We start from the raw sequence: 21,303 nt of genomic DNA, 5'->3' as shown, positions 1-21,303 counted from the left end.
GTGGGGGAACCACACTGAAAGCGCAGATGGAAAAAGCAATATGGACAGTAGGGGGAATGCAACACAGGAGAGAGCGAGGAAAGTGTATTGCGGGGGACAGCACAACGGCTGGCAAACGAATACAGAACTTTTGAGGGAGCTTCTGGACGAGAAAGCAACAATAGTGAAAAATCTCATGAGGGTGAGCGCAACACGGAGGGCGCTGGAAAAGAATTACACATTAAGCGCAGTGGAGTTGGGGGGAAGCAGTGTACAAGGGAGACAGCTGGAAAACACATGCACTTTTACGGAGTACTTAGCAGAAAATAAAAAAATAGTGCTTCAAAATTGACCAGCGGAAGGACACAAGGACAAAAAAAAGGGGAGGGAGTAAAGTCCACACCAGCTAATAAATAAAAACCAAACAAATGAGAGTGACAATGAAGCCACCGACAGGTAAGCTATAGGCGGCTGTAAGTCCCTGGAAGCTACTAAGAGGTCCTGTTGCCAGCAGACAGCTTGCGATGGCTGATGGGCGAGGCCTAAAAACAAAGGACATGAGTTGCAAAGCGTTTCCCTTTTTTAAAGGTACGATTGAGAACAACTGGATTTGCGACTTTTATGCATTTACAAAAGGCGACCTAGCAGTCTTAAATCCATTTATGCGCTTGCAATAGAATTATATTAATTTAATACTATACAATGTTAAACCCCATGCAATAGATGTGGAGTGGGTGATGCAACCCTTCTTTACCTTCAAAATGTGTCACTATTGACAATACGTTTTAGTTCGTGAGCTTTAACAAACGTCCCTTCAACCCTTTCTTACCTTGGAAAACATCAGAGATTTACGCTAAGCAAGGAAAGAGTTAAGTCCATTTCAAGGCTGGGAAGGGAACTGGAACACCCCCAAAGTCGTGGCTTTGTAGGGGGGATGTGTTTCTCCCAAATCAGAAAATGCATTTTTTAAGGGGGGCAGCCTTGCCCCAACGCGGAATTATAAGATATGTACATTTCTGCAATGATGGAAATATGACTGTCTGAAAAAAGTCACACGACTTTCCTAGTGGTATGTCTGAAATCTACGACTGATGAATACCATAAAAAAGTGAGTTTCTTGAGGCGCGAATGGAACTCCCCAAAATACGATGTTTTTTGTGAACAAGTCCCAAAGTGTGTGTTAAGTTTACTTAATGTCTTGAAAACTTTCTTGATATCGCGGTTTAAACTTCAAGGAATGGAATATAATGCTCAGTTTCATAAATCACTGCATGTGTCACTATCACCAGTAACACCGATTGTACACAAACTCTCTTAATACTTTTCCATTTATTCCAGCGCAGATGGCGCTGCTGCCTCCTGACCCGAAGTTCATCCTTCGAGGCGCCCGGGCTGAGATCAACTCTTTGCACTTTTACTGCGGAGACCAGGCGCAGGGAACACCCGTTCTGTTTTCTGGGTGAGTAATGCATCGGTGAACATCCTGGTGATTCCGGAGGAGGCTTTGCTGTTATGTGAGTAAATAAAAGCTGTCTGCAGATTTTGATAGCATTAAACTTACTCTGCATTTTGTGTGCACGAAGATACTAAATTATCTGTTGAAATAAAAACCAGCAAAGGAAACCTATTGGGCCTGATATATGAATTCTCATTTGCAAAAATTGATCATAAATTGTGCACCGACTTTTTGCAAATGGAAAGGAATTTTACAGACCGACCTATTAGTAAGTTGGTTTCAGTGGCGGCGGGCATCAACGGGTGCGCGGGCGCACATACTAAATATTATATTTTAAAACCTTACCTGATCCGACATTCTCCGTCCTCCGCTCTGGAACTCTTCTCAGGAACTGGATGCAGTGCGGGCACCAATGCTGGCGTTGCTCTCATGTGAGAGGAACCCCCTGATTGGAGGGAGTGGCCTCACTCGCCGCTCCAGAACACACAGGAGCCCGGCACTTACTCATGACGAGCTCAGCTCGTCATGAGTCACAGTGGAGCTGTGCTCATGACGAGCTGAGCTCGTCATAACGGCCGCGGCCCGCCCACGTGCGATGAATTCCCCGCCTGTGCGGGAGAATGTATCAGTGGGCAGGGCCGTGACGAGCCCAGCTCGTCATGAGCACAGCTCCACGGTGAGTCATGACGAGCTCAGCTCGTCACGAGCACAGCGGCGCCGTGGCCCCCCCCCCCCCCCCCCCACACCGTGGGGAAATTACCCCGCGTGGAAGGGGTTAAGACAGCTGGGTTAGAGGCTTTAAGGTGCACGTGTGTGGCTGGCCATCGCAAGATAGCTGGCCAAGGGACACGCGCACCTTGAAAAGTGCACAATCAGCCCACCCTCCTCCCTGCTGCTGTCATTCAGCAGTGGCCCCGCCCCTATCCTGACGCTTCATTCAGGACGGGCGGATGAAAAATAAAATGGTAATGAATTACCTTTTTATTTTTCATCTCTTTGGGGTTATTTAAGTGGGGCGATGCTCCTCCGCCCTAACGGAGGAGCCGCCCCTGGTTGGTTCACAAAAGTCTGAATCTTAGTGGGCCTCAGTTCGACCTCCCTCATTAACATGCATGAGGTAGGTCGTATATTGAAAGCCACTATGATTGGCTAGGGGCACCGGCATGGTGGCCTGCTGGGGTGAACAGACCACCATGTTTGTGACTTCTATTAAATAAAGCAATTTTCAGCCTGTTTCCTAAATGGAAAACGGAATGCGTGTAAAAAAAATGGAAAATTAAACTTTTTTCTAAAAGTTTTTGTCAACATTCTCAAAGGGTAAGGGGTGCCCTGGGGACTCCATCCCATTTGCAAATGAATTACCACCAGTTTTGAATTAGTTGTAAAATATTAATGTTTTGAGACTGGATTTTGTTATAAACTGTAATGATCCGGTACTCGGAAGGGACGCCTTAAACATTACTCTTCCAAGTAGCGGTTCCTTAATATTTTCGAAACCTATTTAACGAGTTGTAAAACCTTTTCTGAATCGTTAACTGGGTTTAGTGCATTACAAAAAGTGTTTTAGCGTTCTCAAACCCCTGGATTTGCAGAGTCTGAGGGTTGGCGACCACTGAAACACTCTGTACATCAGCCCCACTATGTGGGAAGGTGCTAGACGAGTTGTCACCAGAGTCTATAAATGAACGTCCAAACGACCACAAAAGCAGAACCTCTGTATGGGACCTTTGAGTGCTTGGGTCCTAGGTCTTGAAATGGATGCATAAGAGGCTTTTGACAGATGCAGCAAAGTAGTGTTGGTCCTGGTTTGCTCTCAAAAGCATCTCACTTATCTTTACCACGTGAGGGTAGTGGCAAAAAAGCCACTTTGCCTAGAGTGATGGAAATACTTGCACCATCCTTGCTTGAAATCAAAAGCCCTTGGAAAGATGCCCTATGGGAAGGTGGGATGCGCATCTATGGATGAGTGAACCCAGTTGTGCATGAGTGAACTCTGTTGTGCATGAGGGAACACCATTGTGCATGAGTGAACCCAGATGTGCATCCATGCATGATTGAACCCAGAAGCGCATGCATGAACCAGATGCGCATCTGTGCATGCTTGAATCCAGTTGTGCATCTGTACATGAGTGAACCCAGATGTGCATGTGTGAACCCAGATGTGCATCTTTGCATGTGTAAACCCATATTCACATCTGTGCATTAGAGTGAACCCAGTTGTGCATCTGTGCATGCATGTACCCAGATACACATCTGTGCATGAGTGAACTCAGATGCATATCTGTGCATGTGTGAACCCAGTTCACATCTGTGCATAAGTGAACCCTGATGTGCATCTGTGCATAAGTGAACCCTGATGTGCATCTGTGCAGGAGGGTGCATAAGTGAATACAGTTGCGCATCTGTGTACGACTGAATCCAGTTGTGCATCTGTAAATGAGTGAATCCAGTTTACATATAGGTGAGTGAACCCAGATATGCACCTATGCATTAGTAAACCCAGATGTGCACCTTTGCGTGAACCCAGATGTGCACCTGTGCATGAGGGAACCCAGATGTGCACCTGTGCTTGAGTGAACCCAGATGGGCATGCATGAACAAAGGTGTGCAACTGTGCATGCGTGAACACTGATGCGCAAATGTGCATGCATGAACCCAGGTGCGCACCTGTGCATACGTAAACCCAGGTGCGCATCTGTGCATACGTAAACCCAGGTGCGCATCTGTGCATGCGTGACCCCAGATGTGCATCAGTGCATGCATGAACCCAGATGTGCATCTGGGTTCACATATGCACAGATGCGCATCTGTGAACCCAGTTGCACATTTGTGCAGGAGTAAACCCAGTTGTGCATAAATGAACCCAGTTGTGCATGAGTGAACACAGTTGTACATAATGCATGAGTGAACCCAGATGCACATCTGTGGATGAGTGAACCCAGTTGTGCCTGAATGAACCAAGTTGTGCATGAGTAAACACAGTTGTGCATTGTGCATTAGTGAACCCAGAAGTGCATGTATGAACCCAGATGCGCTTCTGTGCATGCGTAAACCCAGTTGTGCATCTGTGCATGTGTGAACCCAGATGTGCATCTTTGTATACGTAAACCCATATCCACATCTGTGCATAAGTGAACCCAGTTGTGCATCTATGCATGAACCCAGTTGCACATCTGTGCATGAGTGGCCGTAGATGTGCATCTGTGGACCCTGATTTGCATCTGTGCAGGAGTAAACCCAGTTGTGCATGACTGAATCCAGTTGTGCGTCAGTGTACAAATGAATCCAGTTGTGCGTTGTCTGTGCATGCGTGAACCCAGTTGCGCATCTGTGCATGCGTGAACCCAGTTGCGCATCTGTGCATGCGTGAACCCAGTTGCGCATCTGTGCATGCGTGAGCCAAGATGCGCATATGTGCATGTGTGAACCCAGATGTGCATCTTTGCATATGTAAACCCATATCCACATCTGTGCATGAGTGAACCCAGATGCACATCTGTGCATGCGTGAACCCAGTTGCACATCTGTGCATGAGTGACCGTAGATGTGCATCTGTGCATTGGTGGACCCTGATTTGCGTCTGTGCAGGAGTAAACCCAGTTGTGCATAACTGAATCCAGTTATGCGTCTGTGTACAAATGAATCCAGTTGTGCATCAGTACATGAGTGAGTCCAGTTATACATCTGTGCATGCGTGAACCCAAATGCGCATCTGTGCATGAGTGAAACTAGATGTGCATCAGTGCAGGAGTGTGCATAAGTGAATTCCGTTGCACGTCTGTGTACAAGTGGATCCAGTTGTGCATCTGTGCGTGAGTGAATCCAGTTGTACATCTGTGCATGAGCAAACCCAGATGTGCACCTAGGCATGAGTGAACCCAGATGTGCACCTAGGCATGAGTAAACCCAGATGTGCACCTATGCATGAGTGAACCCAGATGTGCACCTGGGCATGCATGAACCCAGGTGCACATCAGTGACCTCAGACTGCATCTGTGCATGCCTGAACCCAGATGCGCATCTGTGCATGCATGAACCCAGGTGTGCATCTGTGCATGCGTGAACTCAGGTGCGCATCTGTGCATGCGTGACCCCAGACTGTGCATCTGTGCATGCGTGAACCCAGATGCGCATCCGTGCATGCATGAACCTAGGTACGCATCTGTGCATGCATGAACCCAGATGCGCATCTGTGCGTGCCTGAACCCAGATGCGCATCTGTGCGTGCCTGAACCCAGATGCGCATCTGTGCATGCGTGAACCCAGATGCACATATGTACGTGTGTGAACCCAGTAGCGCATTTGTGCATGAGTGAACGTAGATATGCATCTGTGCATGAGTGAACCCTGATGTGCATCTGTGCAGGAGTAAACCCAATTGTGCATTGGTGAATCCAGTTGTGCATGAGTGAACCCAGTTGTGCATGAGTGAACCCAAATACACATCTGTGAATGCGTAAACCCAGATTCGCTTCTGTGCATGCGTGAACCCAGATTCGCATCTGTGTATGCGTGAACCCAGATGACCATCTGTGCATGCATGAACCCAGATGACCATCTGTGCATGCGTGAACCGAGATGCGCACCTGTGCATGCGTGAACCCAGATGTGCATCTGTGAACCCAGTTGCATATTTGTGCATGAGTGAACCTAGATGTGCACCTATGCATGAGTGAACCAAGATGTGCAGGAGTGTGCATAAGTGAATCCAGTGGCGTGTCTGTGTACGAGTGAATCCAGTTGTTCATCTGTACATGAGTGAATCCAGTTGTACATCTGTGCATGTGTACCCAGATGTGCACCCATGCATGAGTGAACCCCGATGTGCACCCGTGCCTGAGTGAACCCCTATGTGCACCCGTGCCTGAGTGAACCCCGATGTGCACCCGTGCCTGAGTGAACCCCGATGTGCACCCGTGCCTGAGTGAACCCCGATGTGCACCCGTGCCTGAGTGAACCCAGATGTGCACCTGTGCATGCGTGAACCCAGATGTGCATTCTCTGCATGCGTGAACCCAGGTGCGCATCTCTGCATGCGTGAACCCAGATGTGCATCTCTGCATTTGTGAACCCAGATGCGCATACGTGAACCCAGATGCACATCTGTGCATGAGTGAACCCTGATATGCATCGGTACATACGTGAACCCAGTTGCACATTTGTGAATGAGTGAACCTAGATGTGCATCTGTGCCGGAGTGTGCGTAAGTAAATCCAGTTGCACGTCTGTGTATGAGTGAATCCAGTTGTGCATCTGTGCATAAGTGAACCCAGATGTGCACCCATGTATGAGTGAACCCAGATTTACATTGGTGCAGGAGTAAACCAGATGTGTCTAAGTGAATCCAGTTGTGCGTCTGTGTACTAGTGAATACAGTTTTGCGTTTGTGCATGACTGAACCGAGATGTGCATCTAGGCACAAGTGAACCCAGATGTGCATGGAGCATGAGTGAACCCGGTTGTGCATCTGTGAATCCATTTGTGCTCCTCTGCATGAGTGAATCCAGTTGTGCTCCTGTGCATGAGTGAGTTGTGCTCCTCTGCATAAATGTATCCAGTTGTGCATCTAGGAGTGAGTAAACCCAGTTGTGCATCGGTCAATTATACTGGCTCATGTTCCTTCTTCCAACTGCTTGTATGTGTGTTAAGTGTGTAGGCTCTCTTAGTTCATCACAACTGTGTAGATGTGAGTGAACCGCGCGGCTTATTTTATTACGCACCACGACTTGCATTTGAGTGAACAGTGCTTGTTAATAGACTCCCTACCCCTACTTGCATTTGATTGAACGGTGCTGCTTAATTAACTCCTTACTACTGCTTGAATTTCAGTAAACCGTGCCAGTTATCTTTTATCATTACCGCTGCTTGCATTTGAATCAGCAGTGCTAGTTAATTTAGTCCTTACCAGTGTTTGCATTTGAGTGAACGGTGCTGGTTAATTTAGTCCTTTCCGCTGCTTATATTTGAATGAATGGTGCTGGTTAATTTAATCATCAGCAGTGCTTGCATTTTAGGGAACTGTGTCGGCTCACATTACTCCTTGCTTATGGTTGAACTGTAGCAGTTCCGTTTTCAGGTCTCACCTGAGACAGCGCATGCGCTGTCGGAAAAATCTTTTGTAAGCAACAAAAAAATGCATAAATATGGCTTGGAGCCGGTTCATTACTTGCCGTTAGTTACCACTGAATGGCATCGATGTCACTCTTGTTTCCTTGCTTCTTATTGGTCAACACCACCTGCTTCCCTCATGTGCTTCTAGGATTGTCCCTGCCATGGAGCATGGACCAGGTACAGCTTCCTGTCTGTGGTCAGTGTCCTTCCACTGGCCGGGGTCTCCTGCCGTTAGTTTTTTAGGTCTTGCCTAGCGTTGCAGCTTGCATGCGCTGCTCGCTCGGCGAGACATATTGTGAGAGAGGAGATTTTAGAACGGGACTTGAAGCCCCGCCCATCATTTTCATTGGGCCCCTTCAGCGTTTATGCTAAGCGATGGCTTCCCATTGAAAAGGATGCTTTTTGGTCACTGCCCTTTCTCTCTTTTGGAGGGCCCATCCGGACTGGGTCGTCTGCTTCACGGCTGTCGTGAAGCAATTCCTTATCTTTAGGGGGCCATCTGTTTCTAATTAGCGTGGAGGGGCGAATACCTCCAAATGACACAATGTAAGAAAGCCAGAGTTAAACTGGTCTCCTTAAAATATCGTAACAGGAGGCTGCCATCTTGGAACTGTGCAATATGCGGATAGCCAAACCGGAAAATACAGAAAATAAAATATATATATATGGTTATATATGGTTGCTTAGTCCCTCCATAAACTAGGGTCTCCATTGGTAAAAAATCCATCCGCAAAGACCCCAGCGTCAGCGCACCCTCGTCATAGCCTCTCTTTCACATAAAGGAAGGGTCCACGTTCCCACCATAGCGTACTCCCGGTGCCTGACCCTCCGCCGAAAAGCAACTATTGTCTCACATGTGAGCATTTGCATCCTCCTCTTTCTAGCGGTTGAGAGACGCCCCCTTCCATAGTGCCTTTATTGGGGCATATCGCCCCCTCCCGGTTTGACCCCCCCCCTACCACAAAGGGTCGCACCTAGGAGAGGGGGTTCCTTTCAGAGGGGCAGACTGACCACCTTCCCACAGACCGAGGAACAGGCCTTTCTGCCCCCCATTCCGTTCCGTAACCTATATTTAGGGCCTGTTGAGTTCTCATGATCCTTGCTATCACATGCAAAAGAGTATACCCATACCGAGAGTAATAGTTCTGAGCCATTATTTTTTGCCGAATGTCAATTGATCTGCAACTGCTACATTATGGAGACCTGCTTCCCTCATGGTTCCAGTTGCTGTCCTATCTGCCTTTGAGTTCTCTCTTATGCCCGATCTTCTTGCTGAAGCCCGAACCCCGTCGGAGGATTACGGTTTCCGCATGCTGTGAGTTCTTCCCAACTGGGGCTTACTGTTCTCTCGTGTTCTTATCTTTTTGAGACCTCTGCACCAACTTGCATTCTCGTTCTCTTGTCTCGTCGTTATATCTCTTTGCTACCCTGACTCTTAACATGAAGGACAGACTGCATACATCCGTATACCCCCACTTTTTCCGTTCCCAGCCCTTGGCTCCCTCGACGACTCCTAATGGTGTAGAGCAGCAGGGAAGGTAAGTCACTGATGCTGCTTCATATTTGGAGTTGTCCATCCCTGTTGACATAAGTGTTAATTAATACCCAGGGGGTGGAGAGGCAACAAAGTGCTGAAAAGGGTTTCTTCGTGTATCCAGAGTCACTAATTTTACTGAGGAATAACTTTCTGCCCGTTGCCAGAATTCCCATGATCACGTTTTCCTCAGACCCTTTTATGTTAATAGTTGTAGATTAAGTGTAGATGAGCCAAAGTTATTTTCTAAGAATCCCAGGAAGAAGGCCTGCAAGTCTGTTATTCTCACTGTATTTGGGGTGTATTAGATACAAATGTAGCAATCACTTCCTCCCTACACAACTCCACAGGGGCCTTATGTGAGTGGCCCAGTCAGTTTATCTAGCTCAAACACCTGTTTGCATGGGGGGTCGCATTACAAGTAATTTTGGGGGATTTTATTGGACGGGTGATTACCAGGTGTGATAAAGTCCGACCCCTGAAGTAAAATTGTGGTTGGTTAAACATGCTTAAATGTAAATGGTTAAAAATAAACCCAATAAACTTTGTGATATGCAAATTAAACACACTTATGTCAAGTAGGTAGAGCTGTCAATTGGCCATTGCCCTTACAAAACTTAAGGGTGGCACAGCAAAGTATGTACAAATATCGCCCCTCGTTGAACCCACTTCTCCTGAAAATAGTTTAGCTTCCAATCCCTTTTTCCCTGCCTGCACAGTTGAGGGCTAGCGCTAGGTACAGGTGTCCACCGGCCTCAATGCAGTTATCAAACCGGACGATTTTAAGCTATTAGCATTGGAAATAACAATGCCTTGTATTTATGTTTTAAAACCCAAAACATACCTCATTAGAGGTGTCCCAGTGCTAGGTACAGGTGTCCACTGGCCTCAATGCAGTTATCAAACCAGACGATTTTAAGCTATTAGTATTGGAAATAACAATGCCTTGTATTTGTTTTAAAACCCAAAACATAAATAGAAGGCATTGTCATTTACAATGCCAATAACTTAAAATCGTGTGAATGCAAGACCTATTGCATTGCAAATGCTTGTTTTATTGCTTACTGTTTTCCATGTACTGTTGTGCATGTTTCTGCAGTCCTTAGTCTTCCCTCCCACCTCGCTCCGTCCTCCCACTGTCTGGCTCCTGCACCAATCTCTCTCTCCAGCCCCTCCCTTGGTTGCTTCATCCTCGCTGTCACTTGTGTTGCAGCTGTGCAACATGACAAAAAAAATTAGCTCTTTGACGTGGTCAACACTGGCCACCTCATAGTCAGAATCCTCTTTTTAATCTTAATTTAAGCCATGTTGCCCAGCAGCCCTTTGCTGCTGGGCAACGTTTAGGAAAACATTCAGAAAGCGAATAGATCTTGCATAGGTGAAACATATTGGTTTTGCCAATGCTTGTTTCTTCTAATTTCGTGCATTTGAGTGAACTGCGCACGCTCATTTTGTTGCTTTCTGCTGCTTGCTTTTGAGTGAATTGCGTGATAGAGACTATGCTCCTCACAATTGTGTGCTCATGGTTGAAATGTAGTGGTTTGTTTTTATCCTTCTAACGCTTACCATTTGCGAGAACTGCGCATGTGCATTTTGTTACTTTACACTCCTTGCATTTGAGTGAACTCCGCTGATTTGTTTTTTTTGTTGCTCTATCCAAATACTTGCTTTTAAGTGAACTGGGCTGGATCATTTTCCCTTTTAGGGCTCGTGCCCTGCGTTGCACAGCGCAGCAGTGCTCGCGCAGGCGAGAGTCCTTTTGTCCGGGATTCAGAAATGAACCCTGGAATTGCACACACTTGTGCGTGTGTTTTTACTTTTGTGGCCTGCTATTGGCCTTTCCCTGTGTGTTTTTTTTTTTTTAATAGCACACAATAGGCCAGAGACGGGCGCATAGCTCCGCCCCAGGCCTATTGGTGTCTATTACGCGCATTTCTTGCCATATGGTTTCAATTATCGTGCCCAGACAAGGGCGCGATAATTGAAAGTATATGGCGCGCGTGTGCACCACTCGTTTCCCTCCAAGCAATCGTACCTCCCTGTACATACAACACTGTTATCTACCCGTACAGGCACTCTCAGCGAACTGCACAGTATGGTTATCTGTCTTTACAGGCACACTCCAAGCAATAATGCGTCCCTGTACTATAATGTTATCTACCAGTACAGACACTCTACAGGCAGTCTTAGCGAACTGTACATGCACTGTCCAAGCAACCTTAGCTCCATGGACAGTACTGTTATCTGCTCGTGCAGGAACTCTACAGACAGTCTTAGCTCTCCCTGCATGCACGGTTATATACACTCTCCGGGTGCTCTTAGCTCCATGTGCAGTGTTGTTACCTACCCGTACAGGCTCTCTCCATGCACAATGCTGTAACCTACCCGTACAGACACTCTCCGGGTACTCTTAGCTCCATGTGCAGTGTTGTTACCTACCCGTACAGACACTCTCTGGGTACTGAGCTCCATGTACAGTACTGTAATCTACCCGTACAGGCACTCTTCGGGTACTCTTAGCTCCATGTGCAGTGTTGTAACCTACCCGTACAGGCACTCTCCATGTACTCAGCCCCATGTACAGTGCTATAATCTACTCTTACAGGCACTCTCCAGACAATCTTCGCTCCCGGTTCAGAAATGGTATCTATCCGTACAGGCACTCGTAGCTCTCTGTACATCATCGTTATCTACCCTTACTGGCAGTCTCCAGGCAGTCTTAGCTGCCTATACAGCACTGCTCGCTACTTTTTACCCACTCCCGCCCCTTTACCCCTTGCAGTCCAAGCTTAAAATTCAAACAGCATTCGGTGGCTCTCAGTGCTTCACGAGGTACAGCCCCTCTCTCAAGAATGTTGCAAAGATAGACGTTCTAGTGTTATTTCCTTACACGTCTTTCAAAACGCGAGAGCAGGAAAGACGGGCCAGATAATAACAAGCACTTACAATGCAATAGGTCTCGCATTTACTAGAGTTTGAGCTATTGGCATTGGTAATGGCAATGCCTTTTATTTATTTGTTTCAACAACCAACACATTAATAAAAGGCATTGTAATCTACAATGCCAATAGCTCAAAATCTAGTAAATGCGAGACCTATTGCATTGTAAATGCTTGTTTTATTTTCTTTCATTTCAGTGGCCTGCCTGCTGTCCCAAGTTAGACGGTTTAACCCTCCATTGACGGGTAGTAACTTGGTTTCTTCGATATAGTGGCTGCTTTAACAGTCTGTTACATACATTTTGCAGCTCTCATAGCCAAGAGAAGAGGCTTAGCAGTGAAGAACGCAGCAGGCCTGGCAGCCAGGTTCACTGAGTTATTGGTGGGACCCAGGTCCTAGGGGCAGTTTCATGGTGGCGAGATGCGGAGCGTGACCCTCAGCTGCCCTTACTCAGATGCACAATGGTCCATAAGCACCCTAGTTCTCCATTTATGTAGCACTAGCCGATGAGTGCTGGGCGCCCAAGCTTCCCATCCCTTGAACCCCGAGCGGAGGGATCAAGTCCCAGAAAAATTAGTGATAATACTTAGTGTTGGTAGTGTGCATCAGTGTCAGTTCATCCAAAAAAGCACTCTCCCAACCTTATGTAGCCCCTCTCACAGTCATAGGTGAGATAAAAACTTAGCCAGATGCATCATATATGCAAGTCGACGGTTTATAGTGCATGTTTTTCATTTATAGATCACATACAGGAATTGTGGAGGTTTACGATCACGTTTTGTTTTTATTTGTGCCTTGAAGAGGTCACCTGACCTTCATTTTTAGCTCTATTAAAAAAACAGAATTTATTCCAAATTAAAATGTGAAAAGAGCAGTTATTTTGCCTATTGTAAGTCATATGCATATTTATCACCTATTGATGAGTCAAAGCGACGTGTCTCCGCTGCGTCAGACATCCGCCTCAAACGCTCTCGGCACATCATCCAGATGTGAACGTCCAGTGCTTACCGAAGCTCAACCCAGCTAAGACAGAATTACTATTGTTTGCCTTGAACATCAAACAAAAAAACAATACTAACCTGGTTCAGCCAGCCTCACCCTCAAGGAACACATTGTAAAAAAATAGAAAGATGGCCTGATGCCAGCTGTGTCTTCTAACGAAAGTGAAACTGTTTCTTCCAGAGAGTGACTTCAGAACTGCTGTTCAAGCCCATGTACTGTTGCATCTGAACGGTGGTAACGCCCTGCTCCATGGCCTCGCAGGCTCCAAACTGGCACCCCTCAAGGGCATCCGACACGCCAAGGCACGTCTCATCCAGGGCCTGAGGAAATAGGATGACATCAACTACATGGGCTCCTCTTGCCACCCCGCACCATCTTCAAAACCAGCTTCATTATTTACAAAGTCATCTTGACAGCACCCCCCTATCTTCCAGAGACACGGCCATCTCTGGTGGTTCTCAGCGGTCCCACATCCAGGACACCGTCAGACTGCAGACCATCAGACTGCAGACGAAGTAATGTGAAAAAGAAATCAACAAGACATCAAGACTTTTCCATCCATGCACCAAGGGTCTGGAGGAGCACCCCTTATCCATTAGGACCGCCACAACTCTGCTTCAATTTAGGAAAGAGCTGACGACTCACCTCTTTAAAGAAAATAATCCATGAACCATCCACAACTCTGCTTTTGCTCATTGATTGTATGCTTGTCTTTGGCCCTGTACACTGCTCCTCTGCCTTTTGGCTGTGTTTGCGTAATGGGAATACCATACGCCTACCTACATTTGAAAGAAAGCGGTACGCTTGTTTGGTGCATTTAAAAGATGGAGTAAAGTCAATGTTCTGCTTCGAATGTTCTAATGTTTGGGTGCAGATGTCTGAGGAATGAGAGATGGCTGTGAACTGCAGTGTTTGTTATATGTGTGTCTGACAACCCTGCTCAGTCTGTTTGGAAATGCGGATCACTCTTTCATACCGTGTCTTACAGAAAGCAGGCATCTGGCAATACACAAGCCTCGCTTATGCCCAGACAGTAAACAATATGAACAGTCCTGCTCCAACCCTTGGGCTCTTTGCATAAATTATTAGTGGAGCCTAACCTCTACAATCCCTTGTCCTTTCTTGCTTTAGGTCTCATGGCTGTCTTGCTGTCACTGGCCAAGAGCAGTAGAACATACGAGGACCAGCTGTCATATCTCCGTATAGTTAAACTCTGTCCCAGATAAATATCCAGACCTGTTTTCCTTGTTCTGTCCTTTCCCAGCTCCCTGCCCTACTCTTTCTCATCCCCGACTTCACAGTGGTCCACTGAAGAGCATCCTTCATGCCAATGCCAGTCTCATCCAAGGTTTGATGGCACACTCATCGCCTGAAGAACATCCGACTCTCTCCTCAGTACCACATAATCCACAATGTGTATACAAGGCAGGGGTGGCTGTGCTCCAGCCTACCTGACTGAGAAAATGAACATCTCGGGAAACCAGCTCAATACAAGGAGGTGGACAACACCAGGCGCGAAAAACAAGAAATGCACCAGATGAGATAGTCTGGAAGCGATCCATCTTGATGCAAGGACCCAGAATCTGGAGCACCATCTTGATATATGGACCCAGAAACCCAGAATCTAGAGCAACACCTTGATGTATGGACCCAGAATCTGGAGCACCATCTTGATATATGGACCCAGAAACCCAGAATCTAGAGCAACACCTTGATGTATGGACCCAGAATCTGGAGCACCATCTTGATACAAGGACCCAGAATCTGGAGCACCACCTTGATGTATGGACCCAGAATCTGGAACACCATCTTGATGTATGGACCCAGAATCTGGAGCACCATCTTGATGTATGGACCCAGAATCTGGAGCACCATCTTGATATATGGACCCATAATCTGGAGCACCATCTTGATGTATGGACCCAGAATCTAGAGCACCATCTTGATACAAGGACCCAGAATCTGGAGCACCACCTTGATGTATGGACCCAGAATCTGGAACACCATCTTGATATATGGAACCATAATCTGGAGCACCATCTTGATGTATGGACCCAGAATCTGGAGCAACATCTTGATGTATGGACCCAGAATCTAGAGCACCATCTTGATACAAGGACCCAGAATCTGGAGCACCACCTTGATGTATGGACCCAGAATCTGGAACACCATCTTGATATATGGAACCATAATCTGGAGCACCATCTTGATGTATGGACCCAGAATCTGGAGCAACATCTTGATGTATGGACCCAGAATCTGGAGCACCATCTTGATATATGGACCCATAATCTGGAGCACCATCTTGATGTATGGACCCAGAATCTGGAGCACCATCTTGATGTATGGACCCAGAATCTGGCGCAACATCTTGATGTATGGACCCAGAATCTAGAGCACCATCTTGATACAAGGACCCAGAATCTGGAGCACCACCTTGATGTATGGACCCAGAATCTGGAACACCATCTTGATATATGGAACCATAATCTGGAGCACCATCTTGATGTATGGACCCAGAATCTGGAGCACCATCTTGATATATGGACCCATAATCTGGAGCACCATCTTGATGTATGGACCCAGAATCTAGAGCACCATCTTGATACAAGGACCCAGAATCTGGAGCACCACCTTGATGTATGGACCCAGAATCTGGAACACCATCTTGATATATGGAACCATAATCTGGAGCACCATCTTGATGTATGGACCCAGAATCTGGAGCAACATCTTGATGTATGGACCCAGAATCTGGAGCACCATCTTGATGTATGGACCCAGAATCTGGCGCAACTTCTTGATGTATGGACCCAGAATCTGGCGCAACATCTTGATGTATGGACCCAGAATCTGGCGCAATATCTTGATGCATGGACCCGGAATCTGGAGCAACATCCACCCGAATATTAGGCTCACGGCATCACTCTGGAGTTCAGAAAGTAGCTGAAGAAACATCTGTCCATCCATCGTTTAGGGACCTGCTTCAGATGGAACCTTTACTTTAAATGTACAATCCTGATTTGCCCTTGTTGTAGTCTACGTGTAACATGATCTTCTGCTCTCATTCTAGACCCGCACAATGCAAATACCTATGTGTACATACATGCCCACACACATATACATATATCACATCACCTCGATTCATGCTTTGGTACCGCAATGCGTGACTTGATCATATTAAGCGTCTTCATGCCGAACAACATATTATTAAAGTATTAACAAGGTTACATGTGATAATCGGATGGACACGTCTCATTTCCTCGCCTGCCCTTTGTCTTCCATCTCCTTACACCTTTTTTAAGGGCATTTTTACCAGTTAATCATCGCCACCTCATGTCAGTGTTTACCTTACTCTTCCTTACACGTTGACTTTTACCTTGCCCTTTTTTTTTCAAATGATTAATACATCACTCATTGAATTTTGGAATGGCTCATCCCATAAAACATCGCCGTTCTACCTTAAAAGCCTCATCCTTAAAACCTTTGCTCTTAAACTCTTCCCTTGCAAACACATCACCCCAAACCCTTCACGCCTAAATGCTTATCTTCACCCATAAACCCTTGACGCCTGCTTCCTTTACCATTAAATCCTTCTTTGTTGAACCTTTCACAAATAAACCGTTCCTCCTTTAGTCCTAAACCCTTCACCTTAAATGTTCACCCTTTACCCGTAAACTCTGACCTCTTCACCCTTAAGCCCTTCACCCCTTAACTCTTCACCTCTAAATACGTCACACTTCTTTCTTCTTGCTTAAGTTCATACAACATCTGTTAACGTACTTACAATATATACATGGGTACATGCCAAGGGAAGGCACCTTCCATAGTTATAATTCAGAAGAATGTCAGGGAGAGATATCTGTGTGACTGGGGCATAGGGCTGAAACATGGAACTTGTAGGGTCCGTCGTAAGTAGGCAGCCTAGAGGTGTGTCTGTTATAGGCCAGGACAAGGGATGATGGCGGAATGCTGCCCTCCCACGCGCCTGCGTGTTGACATGCGTGCATCTATGAAGCCACTTTGGCGGGCTGGCCACGGAGACGATGCGCGGGAAACAGGCGCTGAGCACTGAGTAACAAGAAGGGACATTGAGCATGCGCGGTCCAGCGACAGTCTGTTTACGGATGTATGTTACAGTATTGAGTGACAAAGGAGCGACCTGTAACAATATTGCACGTAGAACACCAACTCTCACTGTATGTCCATATACACCGCAATATAGCTCATAACGGTAGGTAGATGTGACGTGAAAGATAGTAGACCTATACGTGCCTATATATAGACTTACCTTGATCACGTGGCTGTAGTTGATAGTCTGCACGCAGTACTGTGGTAGACACCCGCGCTTTCTCACGCCTACACCATAGGTAAGATACCAACAGCCTCAAAGTGGCACGGGTGCAGACTTCCATTAATACATATACAAAGTATAAAAAACACAAACGTTGCAACCCAATTTTGTACTATTTAATTGCACTCTCAAGATTTACCACAAACGGTGGCGGCCTGACATGTAGGGCAGTCAATGCCCAATCGGCTGGTCTCAGATCAGCTTTTTAACAGTTTGTGGGCCTGTTTTATGGTCTACTGGGTCGATTTTTAACAGTTCATTGCCACGATATTACCACAAACATTGCCTGCAGCAAACACAAATGCCCAGAGGCTCCCATGCCAAGCAAAATACCGATACAGGGTGTCTTTACAAGTTCAAATCCAGCTGCATTTGCAAATGTGGATTTTCTAGCTATCTGGTTCGCTAACGGGGGCACCTTTTATTTTGGTGTCCGGCCCTATTTATTTACACCAATCCGACCCGCAAACCCTAATTTCTTGCAGAAACAAAATCTGATTCCACGCGCAGAAGGATGTTGATCACATGACTGCCTACATTACATGGAATATGTATTTTGATGTATGTTACATACATTATGAAGCTGTTAATTGCAATACGTAAAAGCGAATATGCGTGGTTCCCGCCTCTGGATGAAATGCTGCGCAAAAGTAAAAACTTGTATCCAAATCTGTTCTTATGTTTATCTTTATCTAAATGCTGTGTGTTCTTGCTTAGTTATTGTGATTCCTGAAAACTGTTCTATGTAGTCCCCAAAATGATGACTTTGGGAAGGCAGTGTAACTCTTGTTCTCTCCAGAGAAGAATGCTCTACTGCAAGTACTTTAAACATCCTTCTCTGGTACCAGTCGCAAATTAAAATTACTTTTTTCCTTAACTTGATGGACTTCAATTAATGGGACTTCTCTTTCTTTCTCCCTTCCCAGGGCTTCAAATGGGCTTATCCATATCTGGGACCTCAAGACTCGCCGAGCGGACACGGTTCTCGATGGCCATGATGGGAAATCAGTCTACTGGGTGCAGACGTTACGTGGTAGAGAGTCGCTACTCAGGTGGGTGCCGAGCGATCCACATTCTGAGCTCTGCTCCGCCTGTCGGATGGTCTTCCTGCAAGAGTGGGCAATACTTTTCATTTACGTCACAGTGACGTGTTCTCGTTTTAGGGATCATCTAACATTAGGTGGTTTCCGATGTTCTTTCCCTTCACTACCTCATTTAGTTTGTAATCAAATCACAGATGCAAATCAATGGGTAACACACACAGATCTTCACACAGAAAAACATGTATGTAGCAGAAATAATAATCACTCTATTTAAGATCTGCCTACAGGACCAACAAGACTTGTACTTGTCTCAAAGTATATGCTGATGTTCCTCAGGGATGGGTCGGCCAGCGTGAGCGATTCCCTCCTCTGGAACACATCACCCCAGTGACCCCTGCCCTGACACTGACTTGAGTCCTCTACCAGCCCTTGGCCTGCTCACTACATTCATGACACTCTCCACCACGGCGTCAACATCTTGCATCATCAGTGAGGGGATTTATAGAAGATGCTTTCACGTTACCGTCCGCTCGTACCAGACCCATCTGGTTTACACATGCACTGGGTCCATCCCTGGTCTCCTCCAGATCCACAGCGCTTGCCTATCACGTGCACTGGGTCCATCCCTGGTCTCCTCCAGATCCACAGCGCTGGCCTATCACGTGCACTGGGTCCATCCCTGGTCTCCTCCAGATCCACAGCGCTTGCCTATCACGTGCACTGGGTCCATCCCTGGTCTCCTCCAGATCCACAGCACTTGCCTATCACGTGCACTGGGTCCATCCCTAGTCTCCTCCAGATCCACAGCGCTTGCCTATCACGTGCACTGGGTCCATCCCTGGTCTCCTCCAGATCCACAGCACTGGCCTATCACGTGCACTGGGTCCATCCCTGGTCTCCTCCAGATCCACAGCACTGGCCTATCACGTGCACTGGGTCCATCCCTGTTCTCCTCCAGATCCACAGCGCTTGCCTATCATGTGCACTGGGTCCATCCCTGATCTCCTCCAGATCCACAGCGCTTGCCTATCACGTGCACTGGGTCCATCCCTGGTCTCCTCCAGATCCACAGCACTTGCCTATCACGTGCACTGGGTCCATCCCTGGTCTCCTCCAGATCCACAGCACTGGCCTATCACGTGCACTGGGTCCATCCCTGGTCTCCTCCAGATCCACAGCGCTGGCCTATCACGTGCACTGGGTCCATCCCTGGTCTCCTCCAGATCCACAGCGCTTGCCCATCACGTGCACTGGGTCCATCCCTGGTCTCCTCCATATCCACAGCACTGGCCTATCACGTGCACTGGGTCCATCCCTGGTCTCCTCCAGATCCACAGCACTGGCCTATCACGTGCACTGGGTCCATCCCTGCTCTCCTCCAGATCCACAGCGCTGGCCTATCACGTGCACTGGGTCCATCCCTGGTCTCCTCCAGATCCACAGCGCTTGCCTATCACGTGCACTGGGTCCATCCCAGGTCTCCTCCAGATCCACAGCGCTGGCCTATCACGTGCACTGGGTCCATCCCTGGTCTCCTCCAGATCCACAGCGCTTGCCTATCACGTGCACTGGGTCCATCCCTGTTCTCCTCCAGATCCACAGCGCTTGCCTATCACGTGCACTGGGTCCATCCCTGGTCTCCTCCAGATCCACAGCACTTGCCTATCACGTGCACTGGGTCCATCCCTGGTCTCCTCCAGATCCACAGTGCTTGCTTATCACGTGCACTGGGTCCATCCCTGGTCTCCTCCAGATCCACAGTGCTTGCTTATCACGTGCACTGGGTCCATCCCTGGTCTCCTCCAGATCCACAGCTCTTGCCTATCACGTGCACTGGGTCCATCCCTGGTCTCCTCCAGATCCACAGTGCTTGCTTATCACGTGCACTGGGTCCATCCCTGGTCTCCTCCAGATCCACAGTGCTTGCTTATCACGTGCACTGGGTCCATCCCTGGTCTCCTCCAGATCCACAGCGCTTGCCTATCACGTGCACTGGGTCCATCCCTGTTCTCCTCCAGATCCACAGCGCTTGCCTATCACGTGCACTGGGTCCATCCCTGTTCTCCTCCAGATCCACAGCGCTTGCCTATCACGTGCACTGGGTCCATTCTGGTCTCCTCCAGATCCACAGCACTTGCCTATCACGTGCACTGGGTCCATCCCTGGTCTCCTCCAGATCCACAGTGCTTGCTTATCACGTGCACTGGGTCCATCCCTGGTCTCCTCCAGATCCACAGTGCTTGCTTATCACGTGCACTGGGTCCATCCCTGGTCTCCTCCAGATCCACAGCTCTTGCCTATCACGTGCACTGGGTCCATCCCTGGTCTCCTCCAGATCCACAGTGCTTGCTTATCACGTGCACTGGGTCCATCCCTGGTCTCCTCCAGATCCACAGTGCTTGCTTATCACGTGCACTGGGTCCATCCCTGGTCTCCTCCAGATCCACAGCGCTTGCCTATCACGTGCACTGGGTCCATCCCTGTTCTCCTCCAGATCCACAGCGCTTGCCTATCACGTGCACTGGGTCCATCCCTGGTCTCCTCCAGATCCACAGCGCTTGCCTATCACGTGCACTGGGTCCATCCCTGGTCTCCTCCAGATCCACAGCGCTTGCCTATCACGTGCACTGGGTCCATCCCTGGTCTCCTCCAGATCCACAGCGCTTGCCTATCACGTGCACTGGGTCCATCCCTGGTCTCCTCCAGATCCACAGCGCTTGCCTATCACGTGCACTGGGTCCATCCCTGGTCTCCTCCAGATCCACAGCGCTTGCCTATCACGTGCACTGGGTCCATCCCTGGTCTCCTCCAGATCCACAGCGCTTGCCTATCACGTGCACTGGGTCCATCCCTGGTCACCTCCAGATCCACAGCGCTTGCCTAT

The 21,303-nt window shown here is 47.8% G+C and overlaps 1 protein-coding gene across 13 annotated transcripts in view; it reads left to right on the top strand.

The window, feature by feature from the left end:
* The window catches only part of GNB1L (G protein subunit beta 1 like), a 502,841-nt gene that overhangs the window by 317,952 nt on the left and 163,586 nt on the right, over window positions 1-21,303 (top strand). For 10 of the 13 annotated variants that reach the window (XM_085633690.1, XM_085633691.1, XM_085633679.1 and 7 more), the window contains 2 exons: window positions 1,323-1,438; window positions 18,303-18,428. In XM_085633690.1, the coding sequence (XP_085489816.1) occupies window positions 1,323-1,438; window positions 18,303-18,428 (242 nt within the window). Of the gene's footprint in view, window positions 1-1,317; window positions 1,439-18,302; window positions 18,429-21,303 lie in introns of all 13 variants that reach the window. The other 3 variants (XM_085633681.1, XM_085633684.1, XM_085633686.1) reach the window with 1 other exon arrangement.

This window comes from Triturus cristatus, chromosome 11, assembly GCF_964204655.1.
Source record: "Triturus cristatus chromosome 11, aTriCri1.1, whole genome shotgun sequence".
Classification (NCBI taxonomy): domain Eukaryota; kingdom Metazoa; phylum Chordata; class Amphibia; order Caudata; family Salamandridae; genus Triturus; species Triturus cristatus.
The sequence above is the reverse complement of the archived record's forward strand: the minus strand, read 5'-3'. Positions and strand labels throughout refer to the sequence as shown.